A 26,153-nucleotide genomic window follows, 5' to 3' on the forward strand; every position below is an offset into this window, starting at 1 on the left:
CGGTCCCGGCATTACCCACGGAGAGAGATAGAGAGCGTGTGAAACAAGCTTTGCACGTTGACTCATCCTTACCAATTTATTAAACGAAGGTTAGGTACGAACACGATGGGAACTATCTTTATAATACAACTAATATGCTACCAGGTTCACAAATATTTTCATTCATATAGGAATCGTTCGGCATTAGTCCACGACGGTTCTCATGAGTCATTCTCGCGAACGAAATACTTTACGAAATTTTTACAAACTTTAGCAACATGATTACAACTAGGAAGGAGAAATGGTACATTTTCGAACCAACAGTACAGACATATACAATACTCGTTCGATATCAGGGTACAGGCTCACCTGGAACTGTAAACTGCAGAACGTAGGGATTCCTCCATTTTACGGGTAGCTCATGCATTCCCGAACACTCGAATAGCACCTGGAACTTCTGAGTTTGTTCCACTGGCTCGTTCAGCATGGCAAATACTTTTGTGTTTCCCTGCATATGAACGACACCCTTTAGTTTCAGACCGCGTTCATAAATAAGCTTCTTCATATGAAAAATGTCAACACATTCTCGCTGCCGGAGCAGTGGCTATAGGCTCAGATGCGTTTATTCAACACAAAGGAAACGCAAATGCGAACAACTCTACTAGCTGGCATAACTATGTGAAACATGGTTCCCCACGCGAGAACTTCCTCACTTTGGCATAAACTCCGCGCAGCGGGTTTTCTGAAGAAGTTGATCACAGCTAAACGGCTATACTCTGCTAATTTTCAGTCCCCAACAACCTTGTTGCAATTTATACAATTTCAGACAAATCAGCAGCAAATATTGGACTTTTTGGCGAACGGGGATCAGATCTGGGATAATGAAACGATGCTATTCCTCTTATTTTCCTTTTGCCGCTCCGTAAGTGCGTGGTCCGAAAGGCGCTCCGCTTTCGCCATCCCCAGGATCGGCTGGTCTTGAGCGGTGGATTATAAGGTAGGAATAGAATCGAGTAAAAGGAACTGTTACATTATAGTGGTTCAGCATCCACAAGAATTCGGCAATTATTAGTATGCCGACAACATAATTATTACAGCAGTTAATGGTAATTATAACTACTGTAGGTGAGCTCCTATGTCAGCGTGAAAGAATGTGCGAGTATCAGGGGGAAATCACTTCGTCATATTCACAAACAGTACACCGAAACAGTAATAAATGCTCGGATAAAGATGGTTCTTAACGACGTTCGTCGCCATTATTTAGTTGTGCAGATGTTTCTTTGATGTCCTCGTTTACTGGGTACGAAGGCTAGGTTCGTACTGATTTATCCAGAAAGTCTTCTAATTCTGCACAGGAAAAGTGGCGCAGGAGCTCAATTAATAATGATAGTTCACTGTATTAATTTTACGCTTATCGCTAGGACTACGCATGACCCGATCCAGTGCTTAGAATTACTTCCAGGCGACCAATGTTCTAAAGACTTGAATAATTGAATGACATGAAGGATGTGTCGTAAGGCTTACTCCCGGGTTCTAGCAGGTAAAAAATAGCGCCCGCAAAGCATGCCTGAGCTTCAGTTACTCCTGTGGGCGCAGTATCTTTTTTTTTCGTTCATGAGCATCAGTTCCGGTCACTAGACCCGCAAGTGTACGCGAGCTAAAGCTTAGTCTTATGCAAAGCGCCAAATAAAACTTGGCCGCTATTTGACCTCGATCAGAACTTAGCTTTCGCGAGATGATGGTGTACTCACGCACCTGTGTTCTGTATATTTCTTCAGTGCCCGTGTGCCATCTTTATTGCCAGATTGACCAGTGAAGGGGGACACAGACGTTGAACACTCCTAATAGTGAATCAACTCGCAGAGATCGAAGTCGCCACGGCTAACGAGACGCATTTGTTTGTCTTCAACTGCGTGGAAGTGGCTGCATCGTTTGACCTTTTCAATCGGAAAGATCAAACACGCAGATAACTTATACGGCTCACATGAAGCCGAGGTGATCAGGCTTTTCCCATCGTGTATACATACTATGTGATGACCAAATTTCTACATGTGAGCCGCAAGGCATGCTGTCTCCGGATTATGACGTAGGTGCTAGCTCTCGCTCGGAGGATCCGCCGGCGCTGGCCGGTGGCGCCAAAGTAGAAAAAAAAGAAAGAAAACGGAGCAAAGAGCCTTTTTTGCACAATTCCTTCTGTGAACGAACACCATCCCTACAACGCAGCTACGACACGACATCAATGCACGGTACTCAACTTGCGGCATGCCCGAAGCCAAAGAGCAGCATAATTGAAGGAGTCGTTAAAGGAGTACAGAAAGCGTCGTAGCGCCTATATTCTTCAAAACGTAAGCGTCAACCAAAATTAAAATGACACCACGTAAGTTCGTAAAGTATACCTTAGGTCGCGCGTGCGCGAGAACACGAATATTGGCTATACATAGAGCAGAATGCAGCATGCCACTCATAGCAGAGTGACAATAGCGCAGGAAAAATGAATTCACGCGAAAAAAAAAGTGCACATAAAATGCCGCCATTAGAGATGCACAGGAGGCTTTACAATAGTCGCAGGGAGAGCTAAGAGACGCTGACTGCCTGCTCTGAGAACAACGAGCCGCGGTCGCGAATCTCACCTGGTGCACTTTCCGCGGACAGAGGCGAAACTGGGGCGTTCCAGCTCCCGCGCCCCGCCCCATGCTGTGATCGGCACGCTCCACAATTTCGCGGGCCGTCTCGACGAGCCGTATGACGAACTCGCGGTCCTGGTTGCGCGCCTCCAGCAGCGGCCACGACGAGAAATTGGGGAAAGCGGCGCGGAGTGACGAACCCAGCTCGTGCGGCTCAACGCCGCACAGCATGGCCAAGCCCCGGTCCGCTTCCAGCAGTCGGCCCACTGAGAAGAGCTCGGCGCCACGCCGCTCCAGCAGCTCCAGCAGGTCCGGAGACACGATCAGCAGAGAGACCTGCAGTAGCCAGACATCGGGATGAGTGCACGCAGATGGGAGGCTGCTTTGTCCAGCACCGAGCCGGATATCCAACTCCGGCTGGTGAAATGGTCGGAGGACGTCGCGACTAGGCATGGCCTGGATGCCACAACCGGCAGCCTGAAGGCCGCCCACAACGCTGCTTTTTAATTTTTTAATTTGTTTTTACTTTTGGCCTTCTGATCAATAAAAGTTTTTCACCACCACCACCACCACGCAGATGGCGCGCCGTTTAACTATGCTTCTGCGCCGCTTGATTGACTCTGGGAAACCGTTAGACACGCTATGTGACCACGTTTGACAGACTTGACTTCTTTATTAATTTTTTTTGACGGGCTTTACTCGTATCGCGCGAAATAGGAAAAGTGCCGCGTGATGACGCGCCTGCGTAGAGGTCCCAGAAGTGATCCGATGGAACTGGCTCCGCTCCCTGCCCGACTCGGCTACCGCCAGGTCATTGCGTAGGCAGCGATCGCCACGCGACAGACAAGCAGCTCACGATCAGCGCAAGGCAACCTCAACAGTGACAGGTTAACGCTCCTAGGCTTGACAACGGAAACTTGCAGTGTGAAGACGCTGTGGAATTCACCACTGTCGTTATGAGGACTAATCAAATTAATATCACAGCTTTGGATGTTGTAGGACCAGCAGTCGAAAAATATGGACGACAAGTATTTGCACTCATCGTAGAAGCGCTTATTAAGGTTGCTATTTAAATAAAGTATGATTTAATTCTCTCTCTACAGGATAAGAAAACAACTGTAAATTTAACTTTAAAGTTCATTTCATGCTGTCAACAAGAAGGACGCCTTCCTAAAGGCGAGATCGAAACCAAGCGGGATTTAGACAACGCAGTAAAAGAGAAACAGCCCGAAAACACCGTCTGCGAGCCACTGCAAAGGTGCCAGCCGACTTCGATACTTTCCCGACATTTCGAAAACTAAACAGTATGCTGCGTCGTCGTCACATCATAATCACGTAGCGGAAATATGATTGTATCGCGTGCATCGAAACCCTCAAGTGTTTTTAGTATAGCCACTGCGACTCTATACCTCTTTACTGTTGCCGCCTCAGCCAGACATCAGCTGCTGATACTTCGCACCGCGAGTGCGAAACTGCAGCTGGAAGATACAGCTGACACTTTCTTCTCGTTCTTCTTTGGCGCGTCCACTGAGGTACTAAACTATGCCGCCGGCAAAGTGAACCAAAAGAATTTGGGTAGATAGCAGAAGGCAGTAGGCAAACGGAGGACAACGAATTAAGGAACAACACTGGTAGTATTCACAGAGAGCTCTTAAATTAGAATTGTTCGTAAGAGAAAATTCCAGCCAATCCTGAAGGTTGACATATTAGTGAAGGCGGACGGCCAATGAAAAACGGCGCTTCGTGTCACACACTCCTCTTTTGTGACAGATGAGCGTGGCGATATTTTTACCCCATCCCCTCAATAAAGGCGTTTTTTTACAACTACTACTACTACTACTACTACTACTACTACTACTACTACTACTACTACTACTACTACTACTACTACGAGCAGAAATCTTTGTGAATTCGGCTCCAACTCAGTAAAGGCCGGGTCCTCAAATACTTTGTAACACAGAGGTCTTAAACAAGCGAATTGTACGTTTACGTGGCCATTACTTAAATCCCTCCACCCCCTCCCTAACTGTCTTCCCCATGCTGTCCAAACCTCACACAAGTGCCTCCCTATACAGAAACGCTCACGGTGCAGACCACTGGGAGCAGCGCGTCGTGAATGTGGCCTGGTGTTTAACTTCAGGTTGAGGCCCCTGCTGGAGTGCCCGCAATAAAACAGCCCAGCAGGGGCATACAAAGAGCAACATGCATAAAGCGTTAAATCCTGACAGCCGCTTTTCAAATGAAAATAATTCAAAAAATCAGAGAGAGAGAGAGAGAGAGAGAGAGAGAGAGAGAGAGAGAGGGGGAGGGATTGTTGAGATCAACAGAAGAAAAGCAATGGGCCCAGATCTCTGGTATATACGTATATGCATATCTAGCAGCCAGACAAACGAGATTACCCGTGAGAACGGACGCTAGAGTGTTTAATTCGGTTCTGTGGGAAAACAGGGACACGATTCCATTCATGATTAAGGAACTAAATAACATCTGGCAATGATGTTCATTTAAGAGAGTTCAACCTTGTCTCTCCTGCAGAACAAAACTCTTCCGTACGTAGGGTTCGTCTAGCAGTATAGTTCCTAGTAGTAGACATGGTCTATTATGCTGGTGTTCTCGTGTAACGGATATTCGAGGAAAAAAAGAATACGCCATATTGCCTCAGCTAATTATTTACACGATGCGTAACTCCAGCACCACAAAATTCCCACCCTTGCCTTTTCTTTCGTCCTGTCAAACGATTTCGGCGCGTGAAACTGATTCAGTTCACCGAAACTCTCAAAGATGGCGCCGCCATCTCGGAATCCGAGATGGCGGCGCACGAGACATTCTGGAACATTCTGGAACACGAGACACGGCGTGAGAGGGGAGGCTGGAGTACGCTCTAGCTGATGGAAACGAACTGCTCGTCGCGACTGGCGTTCGCTGTTACAAAAAAGAAAAAAAAAAACTCGAAAGAAGAAGGTATGAGCCCCGCAACGAGCGATGGAACAGGAAATGATAGTGGCAACGTTAAGAGGCCGAAAGACGGAGGCATAGGCGCCGACTCTGGGGGCTCCGGGGCCCGAGCCCCCTGCAGCGTTTACCAAGGGGGGGGGGGAGCCCCCCCCCCCCCCCGACACACATCTAAAGTGTCATTACCAGAGTGTCACCCACATCATTTGAGGTTTCTTTTGACTTGCCTCGACCCTCTCAGTTGAAATTTTATTAGGGCTAATATCTTACAGCATGACTACGTGCGCGGCTTTCTCAATTCATACTTTCGCTTTACTTTTGTAAATCCTGAAAATAGGAGGGCAAGCGCATTGGAAGCACTAACAGCGGCTGCTTCATCGTATTTTCTCACTTCAACATTGTTTTAAGTTTCCACTGTAAACACTATGTACAGTCAACAGCAAAAGTTTGCGGGATGTGCGAGCGCGTGGCAAAGCGACCCTCCTCCCCTTCTAGCGGTGAACCCCTGCTGGTGTCGAGACCGACGCCTGCATGCATGCGCGTCCCTCCGATACTGCAAGCGTGCATGTTTCCGCGCTTCCTCTTTGCGCGCCGGCGATATACGAATGCAGCCGCGAGGTAGCCCACTTGCGATATGCGCCATGGTGGCTTACATGTTACATGTAAAGCCATGTAAAGCCATGTAAAGGAAGCCGGGCGTGGAACTACACGAAGCAGCAAAAAATGAAATCCGAAGGCCAAACCTTGATGCTAATTCAAGGGGGAGGGCTCCAGTGTTCGAAGCAAGATTAGCGGGCCCTATAAAAACATCTTTTTGCTATTGTGGATCCTTCCAGCATCTTACAATCGAACCCCCGTGTAGTGTCAGAAAGTATAACTTAATGGCGATAGAATGTAGTGCTTACTTGACAAACAAAGAAAGAAACAAACAAACAATAAATAAACAAATCAATAAATAATTGTAATATCTTGCACGTTCCCAATAACAGCGTGTCGAGTGCCCAATTAGGTTTAGTCAGTTGGAACGCATGCATTTTCAATATTCTCAGTAACGATCGCATTCGCTCTGCCATAAAATGGATAAATGCGTTCGCGAAAGTGCTTCCCCAACGCAGCGTTGTCGGGTAAGATCAGCAGTGAAGATAATATATGCGCATAGCGAAACTCCTCCGACATGCACCAAGATCTCGGAACACTGCTCCGTGCCTCACTGCGCGCAAGCGTGGCAGCGCACGGGGCGAATGAAAACTGAGTCACGGAGCGAGTGGCGCCCCTCGGGCATTCCGTGGGCGCAGGTGACCGTAAACGCGACGACGCCCGCCGCCGCTGTCATTCACAGAGAGCGCCGACTCTCAAGATGCCCGCATTCCTCGGGCACCCACACTCCACTTGTAACATGGAGGCGCCGATAACCTCCCCGAATGCAAACTGTACTTTATCTTTTCTTTTTTTTTTCGCTCACAGCAAACAAACACTAACCGGGTGCCCTCGGGCAAGGGGCCAGAAGGCCACAATGGAATAAATTATTAAGCTGGACGCTCGAAGAGTTCTTTAAACGCGCATACGTTACGGTTCATGACTCAGTTGGATGGGGATTACCGCGAAGAGTAAATAAATAAAAATAAGTGTTGTTAAGAATGGCGGACTGCAAAACAAGATTGCCACACAGTTACGACAGGGCGACACGACGCGCATCTCCCCCTCACCGTCGCTGCAGCTGGGAGGCGTTCGAAGAAGCGGCCTTTGTGCTGGAATCCGCCGCCTTCCACCCGCCCCATCGACATTGTGACGGGACGAGTTCGGTGTGTGAACAATGGTTTCGGAGTTCCCCAACGTGGACCTGATTTGACACGCATGGACAAGCTGCTGTGGGAAAGCCGTATTTTGGGGCTTCTCACGCTTCGGCATGACGCAAAACAACGAGCGACCCTCGATCGGCGCCGATAGTTTCCGGAACGGCACCCCTCCAACGCCGTCTTTCAGGCTTCGGAATGTGTGTGTCTTTGTGTCTGTAAACTGATCTGCAGAGCAGCGGCGAGTTGGTGATGAGTAAACGAACAGTCGCCGCCTCGTATGGCCGGCGGATCGAGTGTATAAAAACTGTGGTTGTGCGAATGCTGAACACACTTCTCTTGAGCAGTCATGTTAGACTGATTCACTTCTCTCATGCAGTCATGTTGGACTGATACTCTTTTTCTCGAGCAGTCATGTTAGACTGATTTAATTTCTGTAAATAAACCTTTTTCCTCGTTCTCGATGAGAAACAGTTCTTCACTTCATCAACGATCTCAGCGTAAATAAGTTGGACGACGGCATGGGCCAGCTACCTTCGAATTCATGCCGTACTCCAATCTCGGCAAAGGACCACGGACGATGGGATTGAGCCCCCAATCCTGACAGTGTGTACATATTCTATAGTATGCTGGATGAAGCCAAGAAAAGTATTCTTTTTGATGATCTGTTTTAATTGATTGCAAACTGATCTTTTTCAATTGCAATGTAGAAACGCTGTGGAATAGACAACTGAAAGTGGCCGGAAAGACGACGTGTAGCCGGTGGGAGCCGAGTCTGCATCTAGCACCCAATGCGTGCGCGATGCTCCGCCCAGTTGTGTTGCCGTGACGGCTTCTTCCACTTTACTGGCGATTCGCGTACGCGTACAAGATCTGTCCCTCAGCGTTAAGCATCGTCATTGACGGCCACGGCGCCGGTGGACCGTGCACGGCGATACGCAACATCCTTGTCAACCGCAGACGTGTCACATACACTACGTGAGCTTATAGGAGCGGCCCACTGGCCAGTAAACCACCGTTAAACATTAGACGATTCTTAATTTATTGATCTCTTTTTAGTTGGCCAGCGTGATTCAATTTTGCGGCGATGATTATGTGAAGGGCGCGCAAATAACTACTCGGGAAAACCAGCTCACCACACCGCACTGCTTACGTTGCACAAAAGCTACCCTACGCACCTACAGGACTGACCACGTTACACGAGAATCTCAAGTTGACTGAAAATCTTGGCAATTTCGCTTGCGAGCTTTGCGCCCATGAGAGCATAAAAAAGGGGAAAAAAGGAGAAAAAGAAAGGAAAAAAAAGAAAGCACAATAAGCGTAATGCTCGATCTTTAGCAACCCTTTGTTTCTTTGTTTTTTTTTATTTACTGTGTAATTTGCTTATTTCCGAAACAGAGAGGCGCTGTGAAGAAACGTGCCTAACTTCGATGATCCTCGAATGGCTCAGATAAAGGAGGTTATCGTTTAAGCACATGGACTTTACAAAGATAAGAAAGGAGTATATAGCTGCGATGGGAGGCGCGCGCCAGTTCCACCGGTGGATGGTCCCTCGGGACTGGGAGCGCCTCGTAAGCGCTCGGAGGCTACCTAGACCAGCGTTTCTGAAACTGTGGTCCGCCGACCGCAAGGGTACTTGACAAGGTTCAAGGGGGGCCCACGGCGACCGTTCTAAAAATACCTCAGAACTGCACCTTTATCCAGTTCTCCAAGTTTATAAATGTTAAATTATAAGCAAGTAGCAGGGTTAATGTTGGACTGGAGTTCAGATCTCGATCACTGCGTTCAATAAAGCATGATGTAGGCACCCAGATTTTTTGCGTGCAGTAACGTTTTCCTTGCATCTGAAATAGACTGCTAAATATACATCAGCTAAACAATAATGCCCGCAGCCTGACATACAATAACATAGTAGCAGTGACCCCAGATTGGACTCCTCTGTATGAGTTTTTGTGTACGAGAGGGTGAGAGAAGAAAACGGTGCTGAAGAAGGCGACCAAACTATTTTCAGCGGCAGCTAGATATATGAGAACCACTGCTGTAGACAACCGACCAGCACCCGAGCGGACTTCAACAGTTTTACTATACGAGTGCTTGTGACTATACGAGATTGAACATGCATCAGCGGGCGTGGGCACACGGACTCTCCTTCCTTTTTCTTACCCTCTTTCAACCCCTTTTCCCAAGTGTAGGGTAGCCAACTGGGCGCGGCCACGGTTCACATACTTGACTATTTCTTTCTCTCTCTACTGCTCAGGCACGAGAAGGTATATGCCTCGTATTTACAACGCTTTCATTCGCGAGTGCCCTTTGCCAATTGGCCGGCCGCCTTCGCTGATTTGTCCAGCATCAGGAGTGGGTCGAATTTTCTCTTACGACCAATCCTAGCACAAGAGGCTTTTATGAACACGTACCATGGTTATAAAAAATGGCTGCACCTTTATGTTCGCCATAACATAATATAAAGGAAGGCTAGCCCTTTATTCATCACGGTGGGCTCCCTCGTATAATTTTTCGCAGACAGGAAATTCGTTGTCGAAGTTAAAAATGCACTGCGGAAACATAAGGGAATAGAAAAAATGGCGGACGCAAGTCTCAGCATTAAATTGAACCGAGTGAGCCCCTCGGGCCAAATTCCCCGTTTTCGGTTCGTAAGTGCTGCTTGCCATTGGCCGACCGTCTTCGGTATGTCCGAAATCGCATTGCCTGGCATTCGGTGTTGCGAATAGTTCTAGCGTAAGAGTTTTTTTTTTTTTAATGGATACCGGCCTTCGAAAATATACGAGGCAAACGTACTCAAATGCAAAACTGGCAGAAAAGTGCTTCGGGATCAATCCTCACATACGCTCCTCTGTACCGCAGCTAATTCATGCGTCAGAGCGACTCGCCACCTCAGCTTACTAGGTCTCACTAAATCTGTGAGCGGCGGGCGTTATAGGAGTTAGTATAGACGTCGGCGAACCAGGCACCGAATTCACACACAGACACACAGAAAAAAGTTCTTACGCCGAAATTGTTCGTAAGACTAGGTTCTTGCCAGTCTTGATGACTGGCGCATCATTAAAGAAGGCGGCCGGAAAGTGGCAAACAACTCTTACGAACAAAATTCTTCGTGAACTCAGCCCACGGTATACTTATAATCATGAAGCACTTCGTACGTCATAACGGTTCGTAAAACACAGGCGCCCAGCAATGTTAATGAGAAGCATATTATATGCGAAGGCGACCAGTCAATCATAAACACCTCTTTCATGGAAGAAAAACTTGGTGAATTCGGCCCCCAGAGCCATTCACCAAACGACATGCAATAACAAACAATTATTACAAACGGAAAGCCTGTGAGTGCGGCTCCATAGAGGGCGTGAATTGACAATGTAGTTCGTAGGTCGCATCGGTTCGCAGGAACAGGCGCCGGCCAAATGTGATACGGTACATATTATTAGGGAATGCATAGCTGACTAATTAGAGATATTTCATGGTTTGCGAGTTCCAGACCATGGTCCCGTATTCACAAAACGTTCTTACGCTAAATGCGTTCGTGTCAGCCAATAGTGATGCAGTACATATTATTAGCGAAGGCGGTCAGTCAATGAAAAACAGAACTTACGAACGAAAAGCTTTGTGAATTCGACCCTATGCCCCGTATTCACACACACACACACACACACACACACACACACACACACACACACACACACACACACACACACACACACACACACACACACACACACACACACACACACACACACACACACACGCTAGAATTATTAGTAAGCGAAAATCCGAAATCTGGGCATATTATTAGCGAAAGAGTTTGGCCAATGGTTCAGAGAAATCGCAAAAGCAAAAGTGTTAAAAAACCTAGGCCCATTTTCACAAAAAGATTCTTACGCTAGATTTGTGCGTAAGAGAGGATGCCAGCCAATGGTGACGTTGGACATGTCACTGGAGAAGGCAGCCGACCAATGGTAAAGAGGACTTACGAGCAAAAAGCTTCGTGAATTCGTCCTCTTTTATATACGCAAGTACGCGAAACCCGCGTGTGGGTGGCCAGCACTTGTTCGCTAGCCAGTTGCAATAACTACGCAGCGGGCCAGTCACGAGCAGCAGTAACATTCCTTATTCTGTGGCCGTAATCATACCGTTGGGGTACCACACTGAATCGGGTGTCTGGCTGGCACCGCGGCTTCAAGTTCCAGAACACTGCACGCGTTTAATGAGGCGGCGAACTGTTACACACAGCTGTCGCAGTGAGCCCAACAGCACGCTTACCTTAGCAGCGCCCAAAGCCTTGGCCCTATCCTGAGGCAAGGGCAGAGAGATGGCGTCCAGCGCCTCCTGGGTGACGGTGAGCGCCTGTTGCCGGAAGCAGTCGGTCAGGTAGCTGCCCCACTCACGGCCGTCGCTGCAGAACAGCGTGCTCACGTCGGCCGCCATGCCCAGGCGCAGCTGCAGGGGGCCGTCTGCGGGCCCTGCGATGCACGGACACGACGCTATACAGACCGCAACGGCTTGACAGAAAGAAACTGCTCAGGAGGACTGATAATTGGGCAGCTTGGTTCGTGGCTGCAACAACGCGATTTCTTAGTTCTTGTCTTTAGTCGCGCTGCTCCAGGCATGATACCTTCTGCTGTAACTCACGCGGTCGATGGTTCGTGGCTAAGCTGCGGTCACTTTCTATGGGCGCGGAATGCGAAAGTGCCCGGGTCCCGATGTTTCAGCTCAGATGAGAAAAAAAGAAGAAAATAAAAAGAAGAAAGAAAAAAGGCAAAAAGAAATTCAGAACTACTGCGTAGCTCTCCGCTACGCGTGCCGCACAGCGCAGATGCAGCTTCGGGCGCGAAAGTTTATTAGTAAATCGGTACTACAAAATGTAAAGTCTTCCCACGTGAGTGGCGACCGGGAGCAGTAACTAAATGCTCGAAAAAAATATGATTCTACTAAAAAAAAAAATTCAGCGAGCACAGTGATCGCACCACCATTTTTTTCAGGCTAATGATGAGAGAACGAACCCACTTAAGCTTGTTCATTCTTTCATCATTAGCCGAATCACCTACGCTATCCCGTACTTAAAGACAACTAAAGCAGAGAGACAAGGTAGACATCCTCATCAGGAAAGGTGTCAAAACAGCCCTAGGTTTACCACCATGCACATCAACCGAAACGATCCTAAACCTAGGAGTGTCAAACACCCTAGAGGAAATGTGTGAGGCGAAACTCACGGCGCAATATGTCAGACTAACTGGAAGCAAAACGGGCAGATCCATCCTTAGGAAACAGGGCTACCAGAGCCCAGAATCGCGAGAGGGGACAACCGCCAGCCCCAAAGAAATTACCAACAGGTTAAGATGACCCCCCCTCCCAAGAAACATGCACCCCATACACAACGAGGAACGCAGGAGAAGCACAGTTTAAAGACTCCAAAGCTCCCTCCTCCAAAAACAAGGGGTAGTGTACACCGATGCGGCAGAGTACCCAGAAGGGCCCTACGCTGCAGTAGTAGTGAGCCACAAAGGCGAGCTAATCTAGAGCTGTAGCGTGAGACACTCTTCACCAGAGGAAGCAGAGATGGCGGCGATCGCCCTGGCAATCACAAACCCATCAACCAGAATAATTATCACCGATTATAAAACTGCAATCAAAGCCTATGGCAAGGTGTCCAAAAAGGCCGGCAAAATTCTGCAGGCAGGCAAAGAGAATGTACCCAACGACCTAATTAGAATAATATGGGCACCCACGCATAGTGGACTCACAGGGAACGAGATCGCCAACGAGGTCACCCGAGGACTCACACCGGGCCCCAGCGCAGGCAGACTACTCCCTCTCCACAAAGAGAGACTTAACCACATACGGAGAAATTCTAGAACACTATAGAATGGGCAGGAGGACCCCACCCCCCTCCTCCCATAGATCTCTCACAAAGAAGGAAGAAGTAATCTGGCGAAAACTGCAGACCGGTACCTTCCCAAACCCGTATATCCTACGCAACTGGCATCCTGAAGTACACTCTCCCAAATGCAAAAGCTGTGAAGGCATAGCGACCCTAAATCACATGCTCTGGGCTTGCCCAGCGCTAAACGGTCTACATGAGAACAAAGAGTCATGGGAATCCTCCCTTCGTAGCCAGAAGGAACAAGCCCAAAAACAAGTCATCGGTCAAGCCCAGGTCGCCGCCGGAAGCCCACTAATTCCGGCCGATGTCTAGGGGGGTGGTAGACGGTGAAAGGGGTGGGGGGCTGCATCTCACCCAGATCCCCCCTACTCCCTGACGGGTGCAAATAAAGTGATTTCTCTCTCTCTTCAGGCGACAGCAGCTTGGATAGAAAAAAAAAAAAAAAAAACGTAAGCGGGTGGGATTATCGGTTTCGCGTCCAAATTCATGGATTTGCTTTTTCTGCTTTATCAGTTGCGCTTAGCACAGTGACCAAACATAGCGCCTTCTCAAGACGATGAGAAACAAACATCCTTGCAGCAAAGGCTATCTCCCCACTGTTGAACTTCAACATACACGACGCGCTTGAGAACATCAGTAGCAGGCTTTCCCACGTACAGTTTACTTATCTCTGCCCATCAGACAACATGCATGACAGAGAATAATGGAAACGCAAATATGGAGGCCAGCATGAGTGGGTAAGCGAGCTCTATTCGGCAATACATTTGCGTCTAAAGCGGGGAAAAAAAACCATAGGCCTCATACCTACTGCATCCGCATATCTTCCCATATTCTGCGGATTCTCTATATATGATTATTTGATAAGGGGGTTATAGGACGTAATGGTTATTTCGTTAAGGGAATGAGTTATGGGTTACAATTACAAATGAGTTCAAGAGGGCACACATGTGGGCATATAAACAGGAAATGTCACAGCTACCTTCCTCTAAACATCAATGTTTGAAGGTCATAAAAACAGGGGAAAATGGTCTACCGAAGAGAAGGCTGTCTCATCGTTAATCGATACGAAACTTACAATTTGAAGTAAAAAAAAAAGAACAGAAAAGGCCAAAAGAAAATGGAATTTGGTAACGAGAATAAAATTGCACACTCAAATAAACAGAAGACTTAAACGCACTAGTTAGCGAATAATTAATGTAGGGTAAGGTTTCCATCGTATGTTGGCTACTGTGGTGCCTTATTACGTCAAGTGTTACACATAATTTCATTCAGTCTTTGTTAAAACGCCCAATAGCAGTATGTCATATTTCACAGTTGAATTTCCACAATGTGGTTTCTTCAAGAGTGGAATATGTATTTGAGCAGATAGCAATACTTGTAAATCACTCCCAAATGTGCTCTGCCATAATAGCAAAAAAAAAAAAAGCCGACCATATGCAAAATACTTCCAGATTGTCAATATTCATATCGACCCATACATAAGGGCAAAAACTTATAACAACCGCTTTTCCGATTTAGATATTGTTATAGCTAGGTTCTGCTTTAGAAATCGCTTTTTAAATATCATCGTGTAACAGTTTAGTGTTGTGCGGAGGTCGGATGCAAACGCTGTTAAAAGTACCGACGCTATCAATATAACATCACTAGTAATCCAAGTCATGTTGTATAGCATTGCAAAGCTTCCGTGCTCTCTTAATGCTATAACGTCAGTCATATACAACTGCATTCGCATTCCGCAAACAGTTCAGCATTTTTAACACGCCGAGAACGTTGCTGTCTTGCTGCGATTTTCACGTCCATTCAGTGCGCGTTAGGCTTTTTGTTTCTTCGCTTTCATAGCGGTAACCTGCCTGCAGCATTACCCCGACACCGAAGGCAACGCAGACGGAAGAGCAATGATTTCTAAACTATGAATTCCGAAACCGGAGCTTGCATCTCGTTCCACAGCTTCCGTCTTTCGCGTTTCTATCTGCGAGCAGCGTGCAGAGTAAGTGAGGAAACGCCACGTTCCGCATGCACAACAAAAGCGCTCACCACAAAACCGGGGATCAAGCACGTACCGCATCCGATCATGTTGCTGCGGCGCACAGTGAGCGATGCGGCGGTATATCGGCGAGGAGCGCGAACCGTTCGTCACGACCACATCTTAGCGTGCACTGTGGCCGGAATGAAAGCCCGAGCTGAGAGCAGTTTCCAACGGCGCCGCTCGCAGTTTCCGGTGCCTGGAGCGGGGCTCTTGGCACGAGATGTGATTGCGTCAGGGAACCCCAAGCATTGCGCCCTCGATGAGACACGGTTGGCACGATTCGCCTTCCTGTTCTCGGCCACTGTCGGCGCACCAGGGGTGCCGTGAAGATAACCACGGTTCCGCAAGCACGGAGTTTCGCTACTCCCGAAGGCTCCCAGTTCGCAGCAACATGGACCGTGCCTGCTGAGGCTACACAGTACTCGCTTAGGTTCTAGAGGACTACGTGTGCTACCGAGCTCGACAAGCTGCACAACGCAAGCGTCGATCCAGGAGAGGTGACTGATCTCAGTTCCTGGCATCGTTAAGAAGGCAGACTTGTCTCCGCTGGCCCTTAAGCGCAGTGGTCTGCATGCTTCTCCTAAAAAGTCCCATTTTGACCGCATACAAATCTACACGGACGGTTTCACGGTTTCACAAATATTCTCACAATACCAGCTATTCCACCCGATTCCTCTAGGATTTTAACATTTGATCCACTTTTTTTATCACACATCGTACTCCACATCAAGCTCACCCTTCCAACCCCACTAAACACACACACACACACACACACACACACACACACACACACACACACACACACACACACACACACACACACACACACACACACACACACACACACACACACACACACACACACACACTTCCACACGCGCGCGCGTGTCTGTGTGTGTGCGTGTGTAAACGTGGCACACATTGCACAGGAGTTGGGTGTATCGCGAAGAAAAACAGCACATTTTCGTGAACTCTAAAACATTCTTACTTGCAACATAATGTCGTATATTCCTTTGGCTGTGACAAAAATTAGATGGCACCGACCAAAAAAAGGAAAGATGGAATGACATTTCGGCTCCCCCCCTTCTATGTCCTTTTGGCTGTAAAACGTATATGCGACACGTTGTATACCGTTGTCCGGAATGTCCTGGAGTAATACGGGCTGTCGATCCTCAACTCTACCAGAATGAGTAATGCCGAGATGAGCTCTTATTTCGACATGAAAAAAAAAGAAAAAAGAAACGTGAGAGATTGTTGGTCTTGAATCTATTTTTGTAACCACAGGTAAGATTTTTGTCAACACGAGACTCCAATGGCCGCCCCTACAGCTAGCTAAAGGGCGACATATGGAATGTTTCATAGCGTCAGGTGTGCCATAGGGTCGCAAGACACAAACATCAAAGCCTTGAACCATATATTTGTGTGAATTGAAGAGTCAGAAATAACGGCACGCAAGGGTTATATTAAATTTATGGTAATTACTTATTCCAGCGGGCACAAGTGCGCGCAAGAATACCAAAAGCTTCAACCCTGACAGTGGCATACCTTCGCCGACAAAGTCTGACGATATCAGCAGGAAAAATGTGCGCCAGTTGCATTTATGCGAAAACCCACGTCTTCCTACCCGGTGCGCATCGAGGGTCAGTCAGTTGCGTATAAGAAAACTCAGACATTATTAGGCGTGATTGTGTATCGTAATTTCACCTGGACTCCCCATGTCTTCTACCTGAAGGAAAAAGTCGCATCTTTCGAGAATTTGTAAAAAAGTATTTGTAAATAAATAAATAAATTTGTTTATGTTTGTAGCTGGAAAATCGTGGGGACCATCCATGTGCGCCATGTGATCTCACTATGTAGAGCGTACAAATCCAACTGCTTCAGACATGTCCTCGCCTCCCGACATTTATTTTTTTTTACAGCCGCAACGATTGTCATTGCACAGAAGTACCCGATCACCACTTATTGAATTGATTTTTTTTAATTTGAACTTATTTTGAACAAGCATGTATACATACATGTTTGAGGCATATGGGAGTAAAAGCCGCTTAAAAGCAGCTTGACAAAGCTCCCACATCCCTTTTGTACTTGGCAGTGCAGGCGGATTCGAAAACAGATAATTACAGTGACGTCAGCAAAAATAGCAATAAGCAGTACAGTGCGATAACAAAAGTGATAATACAACAATACGAGGCATTTATTATTGGTACACTTTAGCTCTGCTAAAACGGCACTCTCTCAAGCAATATTGCATCAGAGAAAAAAGTTGTATGCTTTTAAAAGAAAGATTTTAAACTTATTAAAAATATATGGTAACGCGTAACTAAGTGTTTGAAATCCATAATTTGTGTGCGGGCGTGGAACGTGCCAGTGTTCATGGAATCGTGTTGGGTAATTTGCGGGATGTTTATGTAAGTTTGCGATGTCTCTAAGCAGCGTATTGTTTTGTTTTACCTGAATTTTATAGGACTTAAGAATGCGAAATTCATATTTTTTCTACTTCCATGACATGGTATTTTGAGAAAGGGAAACTAACCTGTGGTGTAAAAGGAACGTTCATTATAGCTCTCATCGCAGCTTTCTGCAATATTAGAGGTTTATTTCTCCAAGTAATGGTAGTGCTTCCCCACACTAAATAGCAGAATTTGATATGCGATGCGAAAAGAGCGTGATATATTAACATATTAGCTTTAGTTGGTAATGTGTATTGAAATTTTCTTATTAGTCCTACAACTCGAGCTAGTTTGGTGGTTATCATATCACCATGATTGTTCCAGAACATGAATTCATTAAAGTAAACACCTAGTGTTTTCACAGTAGTCACCATTGCTACAGTGTTTTCACCAAGGGTTAAGCAGAGGTCGGTAATAAAGTGCACATTTTTCGGCCTTAGTATAACTGTTTTAGACTTGTCTGTGTTAATTGCCAAAGCATTTCTTCTGGATCACGCGTGAAGTTTTGCGAGTACATCATTTCCCCCACGTATTAAATAATCTGGATTCGTTCCTGAAAAAAATATGCTTGTGTCTTCAGCAAATATATATATATATATATATATATATATATATATATATATATATATATATATATATATATATATATATATATATATATATATATATATATATATATATATATATATATATATATATATATATATATATAATCAACCTCATTACCTATTTGCACCAAATCATTTATGTAGATATTAAACCGTAAGGGCACCAGTATGCTTCCCTGTGGGACCCCGTGGCTAATTGATTTCCACGGTGAGCGAAACTTTCCTAGGTGAACCGATTCAGTGCGATCAGTCAAGTAGCTGGAAAGTAGATTAAGCGTTACATCACAGATACCATATATTGAGTTTCTTAATCAGAGTTATGTGATGTATCCGGTCGAAGGCTTTCGAGAAGTCTACAAATACAACAAGGGTAAGTACTCTGCGTTCAATGTTATTTGATATTAGTTCCTTCTCTTTAAGTAGCGCTATTTCTGTTGATAAGCTTTCTTTAAAGCCGAACTGTTTAGTTCATATAACATTGTACTTTTGGAAAAAACCAATTGAGGTGAATAAAAAATATCTCCTCCAGCCCTTTGGAAAAGATCAGATGGATCGACATTTGCCTGTAATTGCTGGGTACGTTTTTACGACCACCTTTATAAATAACAATTACTTTCACTTCATCGTTGAGACGCTAACAGTGCATATTCGACACTTTTCACGGCTACCATCTCGCTACTTAGCCGGTTTGCCAGCACGAAGACTACAGGCTTCGAGACATGACGAGACATCATGACTCGATAACATTTGGCTGCAGCCTGCGAAACGCCCTACATCGCCGCTGTGGTGTCTCCGGCAATCTCACATGCGCCTATCAGTTCCTGGCATTGTTAAGAAGGCACACTTGCCACCGCTAGCCCTGAAGCAGTTGTCTTCTTCTCCTAAAGTGTCCTATTTTGACCACATACACATTTGCATGGACGGTCTCACCAATGCCAACAGCTCTACCGGAGCAGTAGTTGTCCCATCGGACGCCGTTTCCTTGCGGTTTAAATATTCTCACAATACCACGTCGACAGCAGCAGAACTTGAAGCTCTTCAAGTTGCACTCAATTACGTGCTCCGGCAGCTATCTAATCGTTCGTCCATTTTCTGCGATACGAAAGCAGCCCTACAACCTCTGCAGTTAACCCTACGTCATTGGTTACACGAGCAGCTCGCGTTCAAAGTAAGGCACGCTCATCACCAAGTGCACGAGAAAGGACACCGCGTTGTATTTCAATGGGCGCCGAGGCACTGCGGAATTCTCGGCAACGACAGCGCAGATGAAGCGGCGCGCTCGGATCATCAAAACATCAGAGGGTGCATGTAGTACTGTCGGGAACGGGTGCTGCGTGGCAACTTAAATCACTTGCTCGCCACTTCACACTTCTACGATGCAATTAACCGAGTTTCAGTAACTCACACTTGCACTCTCTCGACCCTAACTTGCGGCCCTTCGCCTGCACCCCGGACTCTCCTGCCGCGAAACAACTTAACTGTGTCGCATGCGCATGGTTGGGCGTTGCATCTACAAATGCCTATTCCTTTCTAATAGAAATGGCCAACAGTGTGGCGTGCAATTTGTGCAGGCGTGATGAGACACTACAGCGCCTCTTGTGCCACTGCCCATCCTTTGACGCTCAACGATATGCTCTCAGCTCTCGGAGGAAAAGATCCTGGCACCACGCAGATCCGATGCATTCTTGCATCCACAAGGCCACAAAAGCCCTTCTGCATTCTTGAAGGTGAGTGGACTGTATACGAACGCTTGTGACAGCGGACATTCCTCTGCGAATATTGTTCACCAATGACTGACTCTTCGTTATTTTTCTTCTCTTTCTTTCTCATCTATTTTTCCCATTTCTCCCTTCTCAAGTGTAGGGTCGTTAACCGGGCACGTCCTTTGTTAACATAGCAACCACTCCTTCATCTCTTTCTCTCTCTCTCTGCCCCTCTATTACAAAATAGAATTTTAGCTGCACGGCTAATCGCATGCGTCACGAGTGGAAATTGGGGCGGGAGAAGGCTGTAAGTTTTGGCACATTGCATTACTGTGAGCACGCATGTGTAGCATGTTCTCCGTTACACAGTAACGCCGCGAATGCGTTTCAGCATGGTCCGTCGTTTTCAGTTCTGATCATATCCCAATGTCGTGGGAGAGGACCTGCCCAGCATTACTTCTCGATAGTTCCGAAAAGAGAGCCGCAAACCTTGGCGAGAGTACTACTACGATACGCCATAACGCTGCACCGGACGCGCCGCGCTCTCGCAAGTATCAATACCGCACCGGGCGTGAAACGATGTTGCGCAGCCTACTCGCCACGCGAAGGAGTCACAACACGCCGAAGCTTAGCTCTCTTGGGAGAACGTAACGCACCTGGGCGTTGTGGCGCTGCTCCTGCCTGCAGTCCCCCGCTGCGCAGAACGCCGTGCAACATTCGACAGTCCAACGGGCGCCGCGGCCTTCCAGACACGACAGGGAAGAGCGTCGTATCCTGTTCTCGCGCGATCTCGCGTTTCGCCTTTCCTCGGTGCGTGTCGGTGGCCAGAAGTCGCACGTTGCTATAGACCGTTTTTTCGTAGGCGCCGCCATATTGCGAACGCAGTGGCGCCGCCTATGGGCAGCGCCATACTGGCTTGGGTGAAAGCGGTCTTTTGCATGGCAGGTATACGCTCGGAGTTAGGTTCTCGCGTTTGTTTTCGCGGTCGTGCGGTCTGTTTAGTATGACGTGCGTCTTCCACGTGGTAAACGGTTCTGTGAGACGTGCTGAAGTGGTTTAAGGCGTCATGGCCGGAATTTCTGCTGGCGTTGAGGTGGACGGAACACGCAGCGCGATGTGTGCGCGCATATTTGAGCCTACAATGAGCGTCGCAGATCAGTTGTGTATTTCTGAATGTTCCAATCACTAGTGTGACCTTATTGCAGTATTATCCTCTGTTTCTAAGCTGCGGTTTATGAGCCATTAAACATGCGCGACGATCGTAACAGCGTGGGTAGAGTTCTGCTACGATAGGAGCTATGCTGTTATACTTTGACAAGCGTTCAAACTGTTCGCTGCAGGTTACATTGCGTGACTACTTGGTTGGATGGATGAGCTTTCCAACCATGGATAAAATAGTTTCGGCTAGTAATAGCAGCATACCTTACAGTCTGAATTAAGCTTGTGCAGCAAAGCGATCGTTTACGAACTGTGCGAGCGTCCTAAGCAGTAGTAGGTGCTGGATTACAGATATCTTTGTTCTATATACCGCATGGTCCAAGCATACGGCATCAGCGGTTACATATTTATAAACGTTGTGCGGCGTTAGCCAGTTTCCTCTTGCTTTTTAGAGTAAGAGGATGATAACCGATTTCTTTTTCGGTTGTGTTCATTCATTTCTCTACGACGCAATCACACGTATTACAGAAATATTGCGCTGAAAAATTGTCATCGCATTCTTTTTATGCGAACCCTCTCATATATTATGACTGTATACAGGGCAAAAAGGTAATGCCGAAGCACACAGCTTACATGTGTATCGTGCTGGCTCACCAACCGCATGTGATCGCTGGGTTGAGCAGCGCCATGGGCCTCATACAGCAAGGCTAGTGTAGACATATGGTAATTTCATGCATACTAGACTTGCAATGCGCGAGACCTATGCCAGTGTATCACAAATATTTGATAGCGCCTGTCGCTCAGATGTTTCATGGTTGCCTTAGGTTGGCCATGCACGAGGATGCGCTCTTATGTTTTACGTTTTACTCCGTACGCCAATCGATCAGACAGTGAGCTGATTTAGCATTTAATGCTGGTAATGCAGAGACGCCGGTTTTCTTTGTTGAATTAAAATCGATATAAGCAAAATAGTAAACAACACATACACGCACCGCGACTGATAATGTGCGTACACCGCGGCTGATTATGCGCGTCACATTATTGCGCCCCCAAGACATATTTCTGCCTACAGTATAATTACTGATGCACCGAAGGGCTTCCTTGACGACCTCATATGAACGAACATGGCTTAAATTTGACAAAGTACCATCTAAAACATTTCGAACTCGTTCCGCAGCACGCGACAGCAATACTTTCAAGCAGCGCCGCGCCGGATCGCCCAAGCCAGAGAGGAGGAAAGGCTCTCCGCGCGCCCTATCCTCCTCGCCCGATGAAACGGTCTATACGCTGTAACCAAAGGACTCCGGTCCTTTTGTTACAACGCGAACCTGCGCGCTCGGTCCAAGCCTCTTGAACGACCTGGCGACCGCGCTTTAACCGCAGACGCCTGCCAAAAGTTCAGTCAACTATTTCAGCCAGATGAGATCTTTCACCAGGCTGAAACACGGTTTCAGCCGACGCAGCATGGCGCCCACGAAGTGAAACTTTTCTTTAATTAGCTTCTCTCACAAAATGTCAATAGAATTTGGAGTAAAGCGCTCATTTTCCGATTTTTCAAGCTCACCTTCCGCATTTCAAGCTTTTGTGAACGTCAAGAAAGCATCTGAAGTGCTTCCAAGTTAATAGAACCAAGCCAGCCGCGCAAGCAGCCAAAATATTCCTATAATCAAGGAGCATCAAATATCGCCGTGGATAACGGCGCTTGCACGGTGCATTGGTGGAGCAAGCGTTACGAGGAGGTTAGCAGTATAGTTAGTGCATATGCTACCAAAGGCTACCTTTGGTAACATATACAGTAACTCTAGTTAGCAGCGAAGGCAGCCGAAGTGAGCGCTCGGCGTTCCTCGAATACGCTCCCTTCCTACGGGAAACGCGTTCGCGCAAGGCTGCCGAGATCAAGGTCCCTGGCCGTGCGCACCACTCACGCCGGACCCAAAAATAGTACACGCCGCCAACATCTGCTCCGAACGCGACAGGCTTCGGCACGATTCAAAAAAGGCGAGGCATTTTCGGCAGCGACGGTGCAACAGACCACGAACGCCTGCGTGCTAATAACTGCTCATCACGAGGAGTGAATCGGCTTTAATCCTCGCGCATTCAATGAAGTCAGAGAGGCAGCGACAATGACTGGTGTCTAGCCACCCTCAGCATGCCGTTCGTGACGTAAGCATCGAAGTAGCCTATCGTTGCAGCACCGCTGGCCCCTGAATTCTTCGTTTTCCTAATCCTTTTTTCTCTCTCATTTATCACATCCCTTTGCCCCTCCCCCAGTACAGGGTAGCCAACAGGGTAGCCAACCGGAGTTAATCTCTGGTTAACCTCCCTGTCTTTTCTTCGTCTTTCTCTCTCTCTCTCTCTCTCTGGCCCCTGAAGCTGTCTTTTAAACAACGTGTGCACGGCCTGTATAACGTAAGGATTCCTTTCACTCGATTATATCCTTGTTTTGTCATCAACCGTTCATCTCGAAGATGACATTGACGGAGTGCCGCTCAGACCACTGAACAAGCGCGAAATGGAATACCTGTAGGAAATAACGCGAAACAGACATTAAATAAACTGAAAATTTATTTGAATGGAAACCACAAAGATTCTGTCACTTAAACGACGGAATTTTTTTCTATTAACCGTGAAAGACATAATTTTCCTTGATATTAACAGAATTGGTCCCAATAGGGTAAATACAAATTTCTGTCATAAATAGCTTGAGCGCAGCAACTTTTGTTCGTTTCTTTATAATCCTGAATTAATATATGCGTGCAGCTTCATCGCCCACGTACGTGTACACAGACAGATCTGATATGAGTCAGCGAAGCAGCCAGCCACAGAAAATTTCAGGAAAACTACAGAAAAACTAAGCAACAGAAAACCGAAGAAAACAGAAAGCGTACGTGACTAAAATTGCCGAACTCAGTTCTTTTTTTTACTTTTTTTTCACTCAAATATTTTTACAATGTAGCATTGGAATAGATTCGTTACATCATCTATAGGCCCAGAACTCTTGTTGCCAAGAGTGACTGTGTGCAACTTATCTGCTTCCACAATGGTTTCGGCCGCAACATAACCTTCGTAACAGTTTTTGTCCTTAAAAGACCGTTTACAGTTCGTTGCAGTTGCACACAGTGCCTCAAGATGTCGCTACTAAAGCCATTGTTCGCTGTGCTCACCTGCTCTAACGTCGCAACTACCCACCTCGATAGCTAAGCGACTATGGCTTTGCGCTGCTAAGCTCGAGGTCGCTGGTTCATTCGACCGCATTTTCATGGGGGTAGAATACAAAAACGCTCATGTGTATTTAGGTGCACGCACAAAGAACCCAAAGTTGTCAAAATTATTCCGGAGTCATCCACTTAGTCAATTAGATTACGGTTTTGGTGCATAAAACACAATAATTTTATTTTTATTTTAACTAACGTGACATCTGACGTAAATAGAAACATCCAGTTACGGTGATTTTGCTTATTGAAATAATTATTCCTGCGTTCTTTAGCACGCTGAACTACTTCACGCGCTACAGGAAGCGCAGAGATGCGCAAGACAGCCACCACATTTACACGGTCAAAAGTCACCAGAGTTTTTGTCGGTGATAAAATGTAACTAACGGCTATAAAATATATGAACAGCAGCCTTGTTGCCGCTATCTGCTACAATCAGGTTTTGTGTCGTTTGCTTTGTAACTGGTGGCGTCAACAGCTAATACGCCGTCACTGTCGGACAGTGAGGGCGACAGAAAAAAAAAAAGAGAACAGGCTGGTTTGAAATGCGGGCATATTTTTTAGGGATTCTGGCTGCTTGCTCTTTCTTATAGAAGCACGTGGAAACAAGCGACAAGATACGGATGAATGTATTATTCCCTGCTGCCGTAAGAAATTGATATTTTGCTCATCAATGCGATCCTCATGTGACTTACGCTTTCAGAACAGTTTCAAAAAAAAAGAAAAAAAAAACCAGACGATCCCACGCACTGTGGGAATCTATGCAGGTGAAGCTTTCTATGCTGTTTGTTTTGATTGACGATGATTAGAGGTGGTGTTGACTGTGAATGTATAATTTTTTAAGCGTTTAGTCCTATACGAGAGTGGTGAGTTGATGTTAAACGATACATCGCGTGCACCAATGCTGTTTGTTTGTGCAGTACACAAAACGCCCTGGGAGACGTGTTCGCTTGATGCGTTCTTGTGCGCCATTGTTCATGATCTCTGAGCGTGTTGAGCATTACCATTGCGTCACATGGCACATCACATCGTGGCAGAAGGGTTAAACTTTAGATGCATTATGGGGTTGTACGTGCCAAAACGACGATCGGATTATGAGGCACGCCATAGTGGCGGACCCCGGATTAATTTTGAGACCTTGGCGTTTTTTAACGTGCGCGAAAATCTAAGTGCACCAGTGTTTTTGTTTTTCGCTGCCAATGTCGCGATTGTACCCGCAACCTCGAGCAATGCCATATCGATCAAGCTACCGCACCGCGCACACAAGTGTCGATTTGACGTGCAACCGCTTCCGCAGTGTCGCCTGAACCCTGCAGTGTTTTAATGCGGCTTTGAGTGCGCACGCATTGCGTCAGTTGCCCAATTGACATATTTGCATGGCGTTTATTTTTACGACGTAGCAGAAGCGTAACTTACCATACCTTCAGTTTGTCCGCAACCGCTGTTTCCTTCTCTTATCACGTCATCTTTTCCCTCTCCCTCCCTCTCCCGCTCTCTTTCCCTGTACGGGAGCTGCGTGAGTGGCAAGGCTTGTTCACTTGTTTCGCGAGTGCGTCAGTTCTACCCATTCCCTGCCTCCTTTCCCCTTTCTCTCTACAGTTCTATCCACGTCCCCTCTGGACTTGCACGTTATAGAAAGGTAAGTGCTGCAGTTTCTGCAATGCTTTCGATGGGGTTCATGGATAATATAGCTGTCAAGAGTCTAATGTGGCGATACCAGGGAGCTGCAGAGGGCATTGTGCACATGCCAAG

General features: G+C 46.8%; 1 protein-coding gene across 10 annotated transcripts in view; it reads right to left on the reverse strand.

Moving 5' to 3' along the window:
• Nucleotides 1-26,153, reverse strand: part of stumps (DBB domain-containing protein stumps) — a 166,268-nt gene that overhangs the window by 26,434 nt on the left and 113,681 nt on the right. For 7 of the 10 annotated variants that reach the window (XM_070524877.1, XM_070524873.1, XM_070524878.1 and 4 more), the window contains 3 exons: nt 11,624-11,823; nt 2,610-2,939; nt 349-487 (listed from right to left, as the gene is read on the reverse strand). In XM_070524877.1, coding sequence (XP_070380978.1) covers nt 349-487; nt 2,610-2,939; nt 11,624-11,788 — 634 coding nt within the window. In that variant the 5' untranslated portion in view covers nt 11,789-11,823. Of the gene's footprint in view, nt 1-348; nt 488-2,609; nt 2,940-11,623; nt 11,824-15,278; nt 15,418-20,687; nt 20,836-26,153 lie in introns of those variants that run through there. The other 3 variants (XM_070524860.1, XM_070524872.1, XM_070524864.1) reach the window with 3 other exon arrangements.

The sequence above is a fragment of the Dermacentor albipictus genome, chromosome 1, assembly GCF_038994185.2.
Source record: "Dermacentor albipictus isolate Rhodes 1998 colony chromosome 1, USDA_Dalb.pri_finalv2, whole genome shotgun sequence".
In the NCBI taxonomy this organism is placed as follows: domain Eukaryota; kingdom Metazoa; phylum Arthropoda; class Arachnida; order Ixodida; family Ixodidae; genus Dermacentor; species Dermacentor albipictus.